The sequence below is a fragment of the Hyla sarda genome, chromosome 2 (genome assembly GCF_029499605.1).
Source record: "Hyla sarda isolate aHylSar1 chromosome 2, aHylSar1.hap1, whole genome shotgun sequence".
NCBI lineage: Eukaryota > Metazoa > Chordata > Amphibia > Anura > Hylidae > Hyla > Hyla sarda.
In genome coordinates this window covers 290,057,931-290,073,406 of record NC_079190.1, presented here as the reverse complement: position 1 = coordinate 290,073,406, position 15,476 = coordinate 290,057,931, and the positions used below count along the sequence as shown (strand labels likewise).

At 37.3% G+C, this 15,476-nt stretch overlaps 1 protein-coding gene across 1 annotated transcript in view; it reads right to left on the bottom strand.

Annotated features, from left to right (window-relative positions):
• Positions 1–15,476, bottom strand: part of CRYBG2 (crystallin beta-gamma domain containing 2) — a 220,691-nt gene that overhangs the window by 74,374 nt on the left and 130,841 nt on the right. The window contains exons 4-5 of the mRNA XM_056560140.1: positions 3,588–9,318; positions 3,330–3,377 (exon numbers count right to left, since the gene is read on the bottom strand). Coding sequence (XP_056416115.1) covers positions 3,330–3,377; positions 3,588–9,318 — 5,779 coding nt within the window. The remainder of the gene's footprint in view (positions 1–3,329; positions 3,378–3,587; positions 9,319–15,476) is intronic.

Sequence of the window (15,476 nt, the reverse complement as noted above, 5' to 3'; positions counted from 1 at the left end):
CCCAGTGGTAAGTGAGTGACAGTCATGCACTGACACACAAAAAAAAGTCCAGGGCCAGCCAGCAGGGCCTCCCTGGGGCTCCGGGCCCTTACCCGAGTATGGGTTGTACCCTCCTAACGGCGGCCCTGAGAGTGAGCAACTAATAAGGGGTCTACAGAACGCATTAGTCTGACGCACATTAGTCCTCTTCGGCGCTCCGTTAATAACTACAACTACGGCATAACGCCATGCATATAATCTCTGCAAGAGATCTAGCAACTGTTCTGTTGCCTTGAACTGTCAGTCATTGCATCACACTAGTACAGTACAGAGAAGCCTCCTTTCTGTACCTACACAGCGCTACTAGTATTCCACTACTTGCCAATTGGGGAACTAATATCTTATGAACTTTTAAGACTATTCATCTATGAACATTTAAATGATATTTATGAGCATTAGCATAATATTTACGTGATTTTACTTCATGTTACGGTATATTATTTTATTTATTGTGGTTTGTTTGATGCAAGGGCCCTGCAGAAGGCACAATAGTGAGGAATATATATCATTTAATAAATAGTTTTAGATTAATATTGGACATCCTCTGATCTGTCACTGTCTATCCTGTGCTTAGTAGGACTGTTAAATTTTTTCTTATTTATCTAGCATTATGTGTATCACAGTACCCCCTGACGAAGCCCATACGCGAAACGCGCGTTGGGGTACAGGTAGTGATCTCCCCTATCGGTGTATGGCAGGTATCTGTTACTTTATGCTGTCTTTCATGCTCTCCTCTTTTTTACTATATAATGCTGCTGATTGACCTCTGAACAGGGCTAGGTGCAATACAATTAGTCACTTGCACTTTACTCATAGCCCTATCGAGGACATATACCAGCCTTATACATTCACTATATGTATGTTTCATTAATTATTTTTATTATTTATGGGCATGCTGCAATTTGATATCTGTGGACTGTATCCCTGCCGTCTGTATTGTCTACCATTGTGGATTTAGTATCACTACCTTTTTCTGTAGCTTTCATCTGTATAGTACCCTGTATTTTATGTATGATTTTATAATGCACTTGAATAAAGTTTATTCACTATTTTTGTATTCAAATCAGTATACTGGTATCTTTTTTTTGGTGTAGTTACCTAATAATGTAGCAGAAAATAATAAAAATGTAGTGTGTGTGTGTTTTTCACTTTTTTTTCTTTATTTCTTTTAAAATATTTTTTAGGTAGTACTACTCCCAGCATGAAACACATTGTTCCATAATGAGAGTAATAGTTCCTGTACTAATAGACAGATTGCCCTGGGTGTCACTCCTGACACCCAATGCGATCGTCCATAATATAGCAGAGATGCGGAGTGGCTCTATACAGCGCTCGCATCTCTGCACTATACTCCAGCCGGCAAGTGATGTGAATAGAAATTCACATCACTTATTCATATTTTCCGCCAAGAGTGGGGATTGACTGGATGGTGGCAACTAATCCCCACTCTCAGCGGGAAATATGAATGGTGAGTGGCAGACCGGAGTACAGAGCAGAGATGCGAGTGCAGGAGAAAGCCGCTCCACATCTTAGGGATGAAGGATGATCGCAGCGGGTGTCAGGAGTGACACCTGCTGTGATCTGTCTTTAACTGCAGGTACTACTGCTCCCAACATGGAGCACACTCTGCTCCATGCTGGGAGTTGTAGTACCTGCATTAATAGACAGATAGTAGTGAGTGTCACTCCTGACACCCACTGCGATCCTCCTGTATAATGTATAGAGGCGGCCGCTCTTCTATGGTCCCCTGCACTGATTAGTATATGTGAAGGGGGAAACTTTTCAAGATGGGTGGTGACCATGGTGGCCATTTTGAAGTCGGCCATTTTTAATCCAACTTTTGTTTTTTCAATAGGAAGAGGGTCATTTGACACATCAAACTTATTGGGAATTTCAAAAGAAAAACAATGATGTGCTTGGTTTTAACTATTCTTTCATGAGTTATTTACAAGTTTCTGACCATAAAATGTGTTCAATGTGCTGCCCATTGTGTTGGATTGTCAATGCAACCCTCTTCTCCCACTCTTCACACACTGATAGCAACACCGCAGGAGAAATGCTAGCACAGGCTTCCAGTATCCATAGTTTCAGGTGCTGCAGAATGGACAAAACAAAAATTGGAACAGGACCCTCAGTTTACGCAGAAGATTTTGTTCAGTGATGAGGCAAACTTTTATGTGAATGGTGAAGTTAACAAACAAAACCACCGCTATTGGTCTGATACTAACCCACATTGAATAGATCCCTCCAAGACTGTTGGAACACAAAAATTGATGGTATGGTGTGGTATATGGGGTACAAAGATAGTGGGGCCATTCTTCATCAATGGAAACCTCAAGGCCACTGGATATGTAAACTTGCTACATGATGATGTGTTTCCCTCTTTATGCACTGAAGCTGGCACGTTCCCTGAGTTTTTCCAGCAAGATGGTGCACCACCACATTATGGGTGTCAGGTCCGAGCATTCCTAGATGAACAGTTTCTTGGAAAGTGGATTGATCGTTGTGGGCCAATTGAATGGCCCCCCAAGGTCTCCCGATCTGACCCCCTTAGACTTTTATCTTTGGGGTCATCTGAAGGCAATTGCCTGTGCTGTGAAGATACGAGATGTGCAGCACCTGAAACTACGGATACTGGAAGCCTGTGCTAGCATTTCTCCTGCGGTGTTGCTATCAGTGTGTGAAGAGTGGGAGAAGAGAGTTGCTTTTACAATCCAACACAATGGGCAGCACATTGAACACATTTTATAAGTGGTCAGAAACTTGTAAATAACTCATGAAATAATAAAGTTACGTTAGAACCAAGCACATAATTGTTTTTCTTTTGTTGTGTCACATGACACAACCAAGCACATAATTGTTGTGTCACATGACCCTCTTCCTATTGAAAAAACAAAAGTTGGATTCAAAATGGCCGACTTCAAAATGGCCACCATGGTCACCACCCATCTTGAAAAGTTTCCCCCCTCACATATACTAATGTGCCACAAACAGGAATATCACCAACCATTCCCATTTTATTAAGGTGTATCCATATAAATGGCCCACCCTGTATAACTTGTCCCACACAAAACAATCTCTTATGTAGCTACATTGTTAGAAAATTATATATCATGTCTCTCGACATAAAAAATTGATTTGTCTGCAAGGCCCATAATAGCTACTTCCTGAAAGGTTTAACAACGTACGCACATGTCTGTTTATGTACGTGTGTGAATTTGCTTAAGCAGGGTTTTGCAGTGAATCATAATGATCCATTCCTTAAGTTCCTCTGTTATTTACATTCTTACCTTTCCTGGTCTTGGATTTAACTTGCCATGACTCTTTTCTGGGTGATGCTGAAACAAAGATATTATTACATTATTTCCCATTGCTATGATATCTACTTATAAAACATACATTAAACAAGATAATGATATAGTAGTCATACATTACTATAATGAAGCCAATTACTTAGGTAAACATACATACAATATTATTTATCAGACAGCTGTTCATTTATTATCACATAAGATATCATAAGTCATTGAATTTTTAGTATATCTCACCCAGACATCCGGGAAAACTTTTAATGGAGAAGATTCTGAAGTTTCTAGCTTAGGTGGCAGCTCAGTCAAATCAATTTCTGTAACATGCTCAACCTTTGGAATAGAAGAATCTATGCTGTCTTCTTGTTGAGGATCTTCTGTAGTGCTAGTTAAAGTGTCATTGACTGTGGTTGCAGTATCACTTTCAGGTGTTGCATTCTCTGAAATTGTTTTTGTTTCTTCTGTCACCTCAGGTTTATCTTTTTGGGGTTTCATATAACTGCTGAGAAGAATACTGCTTTCAATTCTGGAAAATGATTTTCTTTCAGAAGGGTCGGTCTTTTTATCTAATCTTTCAGACAAAAGTAGGGAGCCAATGATAGAACCTTGCCTTTGACTAAGATTTTGAGCAATTAAGGCCTTGTAGCTGTCACTTCTAGAAACCTCATCACCAGAGTGTTTTCTCATTAACTGCAGTGGGGATGACCCAATTATGGACCTTTCTGTGCTTCTTTCCCAGGAATATTTCTTTTCCCCTTGTTCTGACTTTTCAGGTTGTTCTGCCACTGTAGGTTCTACTGTTGGTTTACTTTCTTCAGGAAGGTTTTTCTTTTCATTTATCTCCAAAAATGGCAATCTGAAATCAAAGCTCTTTGGAGAACCCTGATCCTCCTTTATAGGAGGTAGAGTGGCATACATACTAAGTGCAGAGCAACGAGGTTGACGAGGTTCTCTAAGTTGTTTTACAAACTGTGGGGTTTCTAATTGTCGTAATTTGTTCATCCAAGACTCCATGTTTTCTAAAGATTCCGTTTCTCCCTCTTCTGCACTGTTTATAGATTCATTCATATCTTTTTCTGATTTCGGAAGATGAGAAAGTTGAACAATTTCAGTCATCTGTTGTACTGAGTTTTTCTTTTCTTGTGGGTAAATTATAGTTGGAGTGGACATATTCTCGATATCAGTTGTATCATTTATTTTGTCCACATATGACAACGGGAGCCCTGAAACATCTCCATTTAATTTGTTTACAGACCAATAAATGTTGGAATCAACAGTATCAACATTTTTTCCTTCATCTACAAAATTCAAATTTGCTTTTGGTTGTTGTAAAGCAGTCTGCATAGCACTATCATGTAAAATTACAGTAGGTGACTCATCAATTAAACTGTCTGTTCGGGCTTCATTCAATAGAAGATTATCTTCTAGTCTTTTCTGTTGACCTACTTCATCTGTAACATGATTTGCTGTATTTTTACTCATCTGTGTATCTTTACTATGTGCATCATCTGTACAGCTTTCAACATTAGTACTTGATAAAATATCATCAAGAATTTTTACCTTTGAAAGCTCATGTATTTCATCACTGATATCTAATACAAGTTTGCCTTCATGTATATCATGATCAATCCCATCTTTTTCCTTTTCATGCTCTGCGTCTTCAGTTTGATCTTCCAAACATTTATTTGGCATTACAACTACTTGTTCAACCTGGTCCATTAGTACATCTCCGGAGGGTTCTTCAGTTACTTCTTTTGCAGAAATGTGTTGATTGATCTCATTTAGGATATAGTTTTCTTTTTCCTCCCCCTTCAAGCTGCTATTTTCTATTAATAATGTATCTGGAATGTTTTGTGGATCATCAGGATGGCTCATGGTGCCTTGGTCAGCCACCCCCATAAGGGGAACAAATTTATGCTCCATTGCTGAATTACCATACTCCACTGCTAAACATTCTCTTGCTAAAGAGATGTTCCCAGGTTGTTCAGCTTTGCCAAGTACCATATCACCATTCTGACCTACAGACTTGACAACAGGTTTTTTAATGACAACATATTTATCTTGATTACTAAAAATACTAAAGGCATCTTCACTACCTACCACTGTTTTTCCAATAACATCAGTATCTACAGGTGGATTAATAATATCTAAAGTTTGCTCTGCACCAATCTCATGGTGTTCACTGATGATATCAGTGCTTTGCATCTTATGATCCACAATTACATTACTTGTTTGTGTTGTATTTTGATAAGACACATTTGTATCTGACAGGTTATCAGATTCTTCTTTCAAGTTGTTAAATGGTTGTTCATTGATCTCTGAAGGTGAATAAACTAGGATAACTCCTTGTGCTTCTTGGTCCTTATTGTCCACAGTTTTTATTAACTCTTTTGACTCCTCTGTATTCACTGTCAGATCACTGGCAAACAGGTTGGTTGTGTTTGTAGCTGGCTCATCCTTTGCCACTGTTGCATCCAGTATACTCTGGTCTTTCATGCCAACCGTCTTTATTTCCACTTCAGTGGTATTTTCCTGAATCATATTTACTGTCTTTTTTACTACTGTAGAATTTTTAGATATCACACTAACTTTTTCCATTTGTTTGCCTTCTGTTTCCACACTGACTGCAAATTTTGTTCCATGGTCCACTATATCTGTACCAACAGCATTTAGATGAGAATCCATATGCAATACTTGGTCCAATTTATCCATAGACAATAAATCATTTGAATTTTGTTCATATTCAGATTTATCTTGAACCAATGTGGATATATCTTTCCCATTACCAAGAGATTGGTCTGTCAGTTCTGCTATTTCACATTCAGGTTGCCCTAATATATCTACAGCCCCTATAGTTCTCAGAACTCTGTTACTCCGATCGGTATCTAACAAGTTGACTATTTGTCTATCATTTGTTGTAACTGAAACCAAATCATGTTGCTTGTGGTTACTAAAACCTAAATCCATTTCTTCGACTTCTCCAGTTTTGCCCTCTTCTTTCTTATCTATAGTTTTGTTCAGTACAAAACCATTGTTTTTTTCAGGGATGCCTTCTGTTTCCACACTGACTGCTAATTTTTTTCCATGGTCCACTATATCTGTACCAACAGCATTTATATGAGAATCCATATGCAATACTTGGTCCAATTTACCCATAGACAATAAATCATTTGAATTTGTATTTTGTTCATATTCAGATTTATCTTGAACCAATGTTGATTTATCTTTCCCATCACCAAGAGATTGGTCTGTCAGTTCTGCTATTTCACATTCAGGTTGTCCTAATATATCTACAGCCCCTATAGTTCTCAGAACTCTGCTACTCTGATCGGTATCTAACAAGTTGACTATTTGTCTATCATTTGTTGTAACTGAAACCAAATCCTGTTGCTCATGGTTACTAAAACCTAAGTCCATTTCTTTGTCTTCTCCAGTTTCTTCCTCTTCTTTCTTATCTATAGTTTTGTTCTGTACAAAACCATTGTTTTTTTCAGGGATGCCTATTTTAGGCTGTTCTATGTAACTTTCTATTTCCTTGTCATTTAATGGCACAGAATTGACCTTGTCATCAGCTCTACTTAACACATTTGTTTTACAATCCTTAATGTTATCAGTTGAACCCATATTATATGTTTTTAGATCCATAGTGAGGTCACATTTATTTGGCTCAATTGAAACTTCTTCTCCCTGACCAGTTAGGGAGTTAGCCTGGTCTTCTACAGTTGTAGACTGACTTTCACAAGGGGCATCAGTATTAGATTTTACATTTTTCTCAATGTTATATTCACAGTAAATGAGTGCTGCATGTTTGTTTTTCAATTCTTCCACCTTATGCTTTAGCTTTATCTCCTCCTCAGGTGGTTGATTGATGACTAAAGCTTCATCATGTATAAGTTCATCATTATTTTTACTTTTATTTACGTCAATAGAGTCATGATTAACTTTATGTACAACTGTACGGAGAATTATGGTGGGTGGAGGTTTACTTTTTACTTCTTTGTTGGTGCATAAATCCCCAAATATATCATCTCTATTGTCATTTGACATAGCCATACTGTCAACTGCCACATAATTTATATCCATGAAACATGAAGCACCGTGGTTATTATTATCATTTGAATCCTCTAGTTTTTCTCTAAGACTGTTTTTAACTTTATGGTTAATGTAGGTATCAGGTGAATGATCAGGTGGCTTTCTTCTCTGATTTATTACAGGAGGAATGTCATGACTAAGCTTACTATCAATTGTGCATGTGTTCATGTTTTTGTCTACACAGACCTCCTTTTCTCTTGATTTTAATATTTCTGAAGTGCTACTGCTAGGATAATGTGTGTCATCTGCTAAAAAAAATTCTGCAATATGTTTATCAGTTAATATTTCATACATCTCTCCCAGTCTTGACTCTTCACTTCCTACAGAATCTTCTTGAATTTTTGTTATTACAGGAGGGATGTCATGACTGAGCTTACTATTTATTGTGCCTATGGTTTCTCCTACACAGACTTGCAATCCGCTTGATTTTAATATTTCTGCTGTACTGATGCCTTGACTGTGTGTGTCTTTAATCAACATTCTTTCAACAGTATGTTTATCATTAAATCTTCCTTGTAGTTCTCCTAGTTCTGAATCTTGGTTTCCTATAGAGTCTTCTTGAATTTCATTCATACTGGTATTTCTGTGAGTTAATACAGAAGGGATGTCATGACTGGGGTTAAGATCAACAATGCTTGTGTTCATGTGTTTCTCTACACAGGCCTCATTACTTCTTGATTGAAGTATTTTTGAAGTGCTCATTCCCTGAGTGTTTATGTGTTTTGTTGACATTATTTCTGCAATGTGTTTATCAGTAAATTTTCCTTGCTTTTCTTTTAGTCCCCATTCTTCATTTGCAGTAGAGTCCTCTTGAATTTCATTCTTTGTTGTATTGGTAAATCTCTCAAAGCTTCTGTTGTGTAAATACTTTTTTTCATTAGCAATATGGCTTATATCATGCAGATTGTTGGCTAGGGACCATGGTTTACCCTCTGATTTGCTTGATTCCAGTGGGTTATTTTTAATATGGTTTTTAGGGATATTTTTTGGTTGTATTTGTGTATAGTTTGTGACATTTTGCTGTGTTTCTAAACCTAATTTAGCATGAGAAAAATTTTGCCCTGAAAAGAAAACAGTTCCAGAAGGTTGAGATGGAACTGGATAATAATTACTCAACCGTTGATTTTCAAACCGTTGTGCCACAGATGACATAGGTGAGCGAAGTATGACACTTTCATTTTTCCATCCTCTTGGTGAGCTCAGGGAAATTGAAACATTATTCTTAGTCCTATAAGGGGGTGGTGTTGATGCCCTAGGAGGAAGCTTAAGGTCTGGGAGTTGGATTTTTGCTTTCCTATTGTTGGCTTCATTGTCAGATTGGTGCCTTTTGAACAATTCCACATTTGCAATATATTTCTTGGTAGCCTTAATTTCCACACTTTCTTCATTACTGTCTGCATTTCTCAGTGACACTGTAGTGTTTGATTTTTCCGAACTATCAAGTGCTGTCCCTGTTACACAATCACTTTTATCTAAATTATCTTTTCCTAAAGGATTATAAACTTTAGAATAAACTGGGCCATGAACTCCCGGAGTGACAGGCCCATCTTTGGAGGGTCTATGTTTCTTTTCCCTAAGAGATCCACACTGTTGAGATTTGTCTGTTACTTTATGATGAATAACATCTTTTGAGCTAATATTTTCAAAGACTTTCTGCAAGCCTTTTACATGACCAGCATGTAGCTGAGAAGGTATAACACTGTGTGATAGTTTTATAGAAACATTTTCTTTCTTCTTAGATGATCTGGGTAGTTCAGAAAAGCTTTGTTGTGTATCAGGTTTTTCCATGTTAGTAGAATGAAGTCTGCAAGAATCAGCCACCTGATCAAAGCCACTGGTGTTAAAGAGAAACTCCTCATCCACAGTGGATCTATTCGATCTAAGGGGAGAGAAAATAAATATTATTAAAATTTTGTAAAACAAACCATTCTGTTTAGTTGTACTTAAACTATACTGTCAAGCTAACCTTTCAACAGAATAAACAAGAAAAACATATTAGAATTAAGTTACTAAAACAGTGAGCTTTTCTGACATATGCTGCCAAAAGTAGGAGAGGTTTTTGCTTATCTAATGCTACAGGTCAGGGCAAGTCAACAAATACAAACCTGTCTGGCTTACCACCAATGAAAGTACATTATAATGCTTTATTGCAATATGCTTTGCAGGAATGCTACAAGGGAGAGGTGATCTGAAAAAATGCTAAAATAAATCAGAGGGGAAACCTGCATTTTGAAACAAAAATGTTTTACAGGGATTTTCAAGACAGATATCTTGAAAATAGTGAAGAGTTGAAACATAAAGGATTTTAAAGAAACATACAGAATTCATTAACACCAGTCTTTACACGTTAATGACACAGGGCGTAAATGTACTCCCTGCGCGTGCTGCTGCTCCATGGGCTTAGGAGCACGCTGATAGCAGCCGGGACCCATGTCTAAATGGGCACTGTTAGATACAAAAACTTTTTAATATGTTGTACATCTTGGCAAAACATTAACCGTTCTAATAAACTTCATAAGAAAATGTTATTTCCTTTTTTATAGAATTCATGGCTTATAAAATCATGGCTTTGTCCAAGCTGAAGCACAGGTATGGACAAAGTCCAGTAAGTGAGGGTGGGCTAGCACTCCTTTGTACTCTCTCCTGTGTGATAGGAAAGGACAGAGCACAGAGGAGTACTATCGGGAAAGAACACAAAGAAGTGCTAGCCCACACTCACTTACTGGACTTTGTCCATGCCTGTGCTACAGCTTGGACAAAGCCATGATTTCTATAAAAAGGAAATAAAAATTTTGTATGAAGTACAGTCATGGCCATAAATGTTGGCACCCCTGAAATTTTTCTAGAAAATTAAGTATTTCTCACAGAAAAGGATTGCAGTAACACATGTTTTACTATACACATGTTTATTCCCGTTGTGTGTATTGGAACTAAACAAAAAAATTAGGTCTGACAGGTAGTAAATGCCATGGTTTTGCCACGTCTGTAAATTGTATTTTTTACAAAAAGGTTTTATTGAAGTGAGGGGAATGTCTTTTTCTATATAGTTCTCCCCATTATAATTGGCATTAAAACTGTTGCTCCAAGTCTGGAGTGTCGTAATGACTACAGGGTTTAGTCTATTTTTGCTTGTTTTATGTTTATGAGCGTCTAAGATTATGTTCTTCCAATTTGATGCTATGTGTATATTTTGCTCTAGTTTTGCCCATTGTTTTTTTTTATTCCCTTCTGGCTTTAGCCATTCCAAAGACTGTCTTAAGAGGGTAGAAGTTCTATATGCAAATATGTTCGGAATGCCTAGACCTCCATATGCTGTTTTCTTTGTTAGAATGTCTGTGGCTGTTCTAACTTTGGAATTGTTCCAAATAAATTTCGTCATCTGTTGCTGTAGTTTTTTCAAATAAAATAGGGGTATGTAAGATGGTATAGTACTGATTAGATAGGTAATCTTGGGGTAAATAAACATCTTAAATAGATTTATTCTCCCAAACCATCCCCATTGTTGTTTCAAAGTGGTTTAGATCTGTTTGAATGTCTTCAATTAATTTGGGAAAATTTACTCTTGGAATTGTGGAAAGATTATTGGATATGTTGACTCCGAGAATAGTTATGTGAGAGGACTCCCATTAAAATGGGAATTTAGTTTGAAGAACCTGACTTTTTATTTTAGGAATATTTATGTTAAGTATAGTGGATTTGGCAGAGTTTACTTTATGATAAGAGATTTTACTAAATTCTTCCAGTTCATACTGAATTTCAGGGATGGAGGAATCAGGATTAGTAACCATAAGTAAAATGTCATCCGCAAATAAGCTTTATTGTAGTCAGATGGGTGTTCAAATCCTGTAATTTTGATATTCTGTCAAATTTTTTCAGCTAGGGGCTCAGTAGCCAGAACAAATAAGAGGGGAAATAGTGGGCACCCCTGTCTTATCCCATTAGAAATGGGAAATGATTCAGAGAACAGTCCATTTATAGAAATTTTTGCTGAAGGGCCAGTGTATAATGAAAAGATGGCGGATATAAACTTCTCACGGATTCCAAATTTCTTCAGAACCTCTCTCAAGTACCCCCAGTGTACTCTATCAGACACCTTCTCTGCGTCTAATGAGAGGAGCAGAGAAGGTGTTTTTGAGCTGTTAGCCCATTATAAGAGATTAATAACTTTTCAAGTCCCGTCATAGGCCTTTCTGTCCAGTGTAAAACCCACCTGGTCTGGGTGTGCCAATTCAGGTATATAATTTTGTAAATGATTAGCAAGGATTTTCGCAAAGATTTTTAAATCAGCATTTAGCAGTGAGATGGGGCAGAAATGTGATGGGGTATCCGGGATTTTACTTTCAGATGGATCACTGATGCCTTTTGAGACAATCTGTTCCAGATTTGAAATACCCAATGAAGAAATCTCCAGTTATAAGAGTATAACCTCACATCCAGCTACATACAATTATGTTAAGAGAAAAGTACCACAATTCTTACTAGACATTTTATACTGCTCTTCCTCACTAATTGACAATATACATTCAAGATCTGTGACTTCATAAATAATGACAAGTTCACACAAATAAGGCAATTTCACAAGAGATGGGAACTTGATTTGAATAAAACTTTTACAGAAAAAGAGTGGTCCTCTGATATAGACCTATTAAGACATTACACAGCATGCACCAACAATAGGGAACAGTTTTATAAAACATTAACACGTTGGTAATACACCCCAGCAAAACTACACACTTTTTTTATTACTTCCCTAAGACATGTTGGAGAGCATGTGGAGGTAATGGCTCTATATTTCATATTCTATGGAATTTCCCTAAGCTATATAAGTTCAGAAAAGACCTGAATTCAATTACATTCACACTTTCCCAAAACTCCCATATTCTCACGCCTGAGCTTTTTATCTTGAACATTGACCTACATAAATTTAAAAAAGAAGTACAAGCACCTCTTTTGCCATGTGTACATTGCAGCCAGAATGTGTGTAGTCAAAAGATGGAAAACTGCAGAAATTATTGAAATGGTATCCTCGGTGAAGATTTATGAAGAAGCGTTTTCATCGCAATGCGGCCGAGCTAATAATGTAAGGAATTGGTGGAAATATTGGGATTTCTATTATCCAAATAAAGGTTGATTTTCATTATTGTTATATCTATTTCAACTGTCATACACTTACGATTCTACATACATGTCTCTCCTATACCTACCACAATACTCTATTTATTATTGATACTTTATCTACGTAAGTCCAAAAAACTGTATCTAAGAGGGAGGAAGAAGGAACATCTGAGGCGAAAAACACAACAACTACGTAAACAATAATTTCAGAAAGTTACAACATCACATAGATATAAAAAATAACAACATAGCTGAAATTTCAAAAGCTTAATAAAGCCTTAAGCTTTTCATAGATACGGATTATCACTGGTTATCTTTATACTTTATACTTTTAGACTAAATAATACTATAACATAAATGAACATAAATTTATGTAAAATGCAATGTTTATATACACCGCATGCATTAATAATGACTGTTTTATATGGACAAACTTATAATAATTTGCTATATATTACACGCAATGATATACTGTTCTTATAACTAATTTTCTGGAAAAAAAACAATAAAAATGAGTTCAAACAGAACTAAACCAAAAAAGGGAGGAAAAAAAGCAAATTGGACATAATGTAACACCAAACTCCAAAAAGGGGCTGGACAAAATTAATGGCACCCTTAACTTGATAACTGAAATCAGTCGCTTCCTATAACCATCAATAAGCTTCTTACACCTCTCAGCCGGAATATTGGACGACTCTTCCTTTGCAAACTGCTCCAGGTCTCTCTTATTGGAAAGGTGCCTTTTCCCAACAGCAATTTTAAAATCTCTCCACAGGTGTTCAATGGGATTTAGATCTGGACTCATTGCTGGCCACTTCAGAACTTTCCAGTGCTTTGTTGCCATCCACTTTTGGGTGCTTTTTGACGTATATTTGGGGGCATTGTCCTGCTGGAAGACCCAAGATCTCAGACCCAAACCCAGCTTTCTGATACTGGGCTGTACATCCATTGATAATCCTCAGATTTTATGATGCCTTGCACACATTCAAGGCACCCAGTGCAAGAGGCATCAAAACAACTCCAAAACATCATTGAACCTCCACCATATTTCACTATAGGCACTGTGTTCTTTTCTTTGTTGTTCCATTTTCGTTAAATAGTAGAATGATGTGCTTTACCAAAAGGCTCTATCTTGGTCTCATCTGTCCATAAGACCTTTTCCCAGAAGAATTTTGGCTTACTCAAGTTCATTTTGGCAACATGTAGTCTTGCTTTTTTATGTCTCTGTGTCAGCAGTGGAGTCCTCCTGGGTCTCCTGCCATAGCGTTTCATTTCATTTAAATGTCGATGGATAGTTCGCGCTGACACTGATGTCTCCCTGAGCCTGCAGGACAGCTTGAATATCTTTAGAACTTGTTTGGGGCTGCTTATTCACCATCCGGACTATCCTACGTTGACACCTTTCATCAATTTCTCTCTTCTGTCCATGCCCAGGGAGATTAGCTACAGTGCCATGGGTTGAAAACTTCTTGATAATGTTGCGCACTGTGGACAAAGGCAAATCTAGATCTCTGGAGATGGACTTGTAACCTTGAAATTGTTGATATTTTTCCACAATTTTGGTTCTCAAGTTCTCACACAGATCTCTTCTCTTTCTGTTGTCCATGCTTAGTGTGGCACACACAGACACACAATGCAAAGACTAAGTGAACTTCTCACCTTTTTTTTATCTACTTTCAGGTGTGATTTTTATGTTTATTTTTATTTGGGGGTGATTCAAACTTTTATTAGGGAAGGTGTTAAATGATCTTTATTCACTTTTTTTGCAGTGTTATAGCTCCCATAGGGGACTATAACACTGCACACACTGATCTTTTACATTGTTCAATGGTTTCTCATAAGAAACCAGTGATCAATGATTCTGCCGCATGACTGCTCATGCCTGGATCTCAGGCACTGAGCAGTCATTCGGCGATCGGACAGCGAGGAGACATGTAGGGACCTTCCGGCTGTCCTGTAAGCTGTTCGGGATGCCTGAGCTAACCGGCATTGGTTTACTTTCACTTTAGATGCAATGTTCAACTTTGAACGCCGCGTCTAAAGGGTTAATAGCGTGCGGTACCGCGATCAGTGCCGCGCGCTAATAGCCACGGGCCGGGCCCGACCACGCTGCCACCCCGCGTTATAGAACGGGAGCGAACTCATGACGTACCGATACGTCATGGGTCCTTAACCCCTTAAGGACCAGGGGTTTTTCCGTTTTTGCACTTTCATCACCTTTAAAAAATCCTAACCCTTTCAATTTTGCACCTAAAAATCCATATTATGGCTTATTTTTTGTGCCACCAATTCTACTTTGCAGTGACATCAGTCATTTTACCCAAAAATCTACGGTGAAACGGAAAAAAATCATTGTGAGACAAAACTGAAAAAAAAAATTTGTAACTTTTGAGGGCTTCTGTTTCTACGCAGTAAATTTTTCGGTAAAAATGACACCTTATCTTTATTCTGTAGGTCCATACTATTAAAATGATACCCTACTTATATCAGTTTGATTTTTTGTCGTACTTCTGAAAAAAATTGTCATCTTCTGACCCCTATAAATTTTTTATTTTACTGCGTATGGGTCGGTATGAGGGCTAATTTTTTTGCGCCGTGATCTGAAGTTTTTAGCGGTACCCTTTTTGTATTGATCGGACTTGTTGATCACTTTTTATTCATTTTTTCATGATATACAAAGTGACCAAAAATACACTATTTTGGACTTTGGAATTTTTTTGCGCGTACGCCATTGACCGAGCAGTTTAATTAACGATATATTTTTATAGTTCGAACATTTACGCATGCATCGATACCACATATGTTTATTTATTTTTTTATTTACACCGTTTTTTTTTTTTTTTTTTAGAAAAACGGGGGTTGATTCAAATTTTTATTAGGGGAGGGGTTAAATCATCTTTATTAACTTTTTTTTTTCACTTT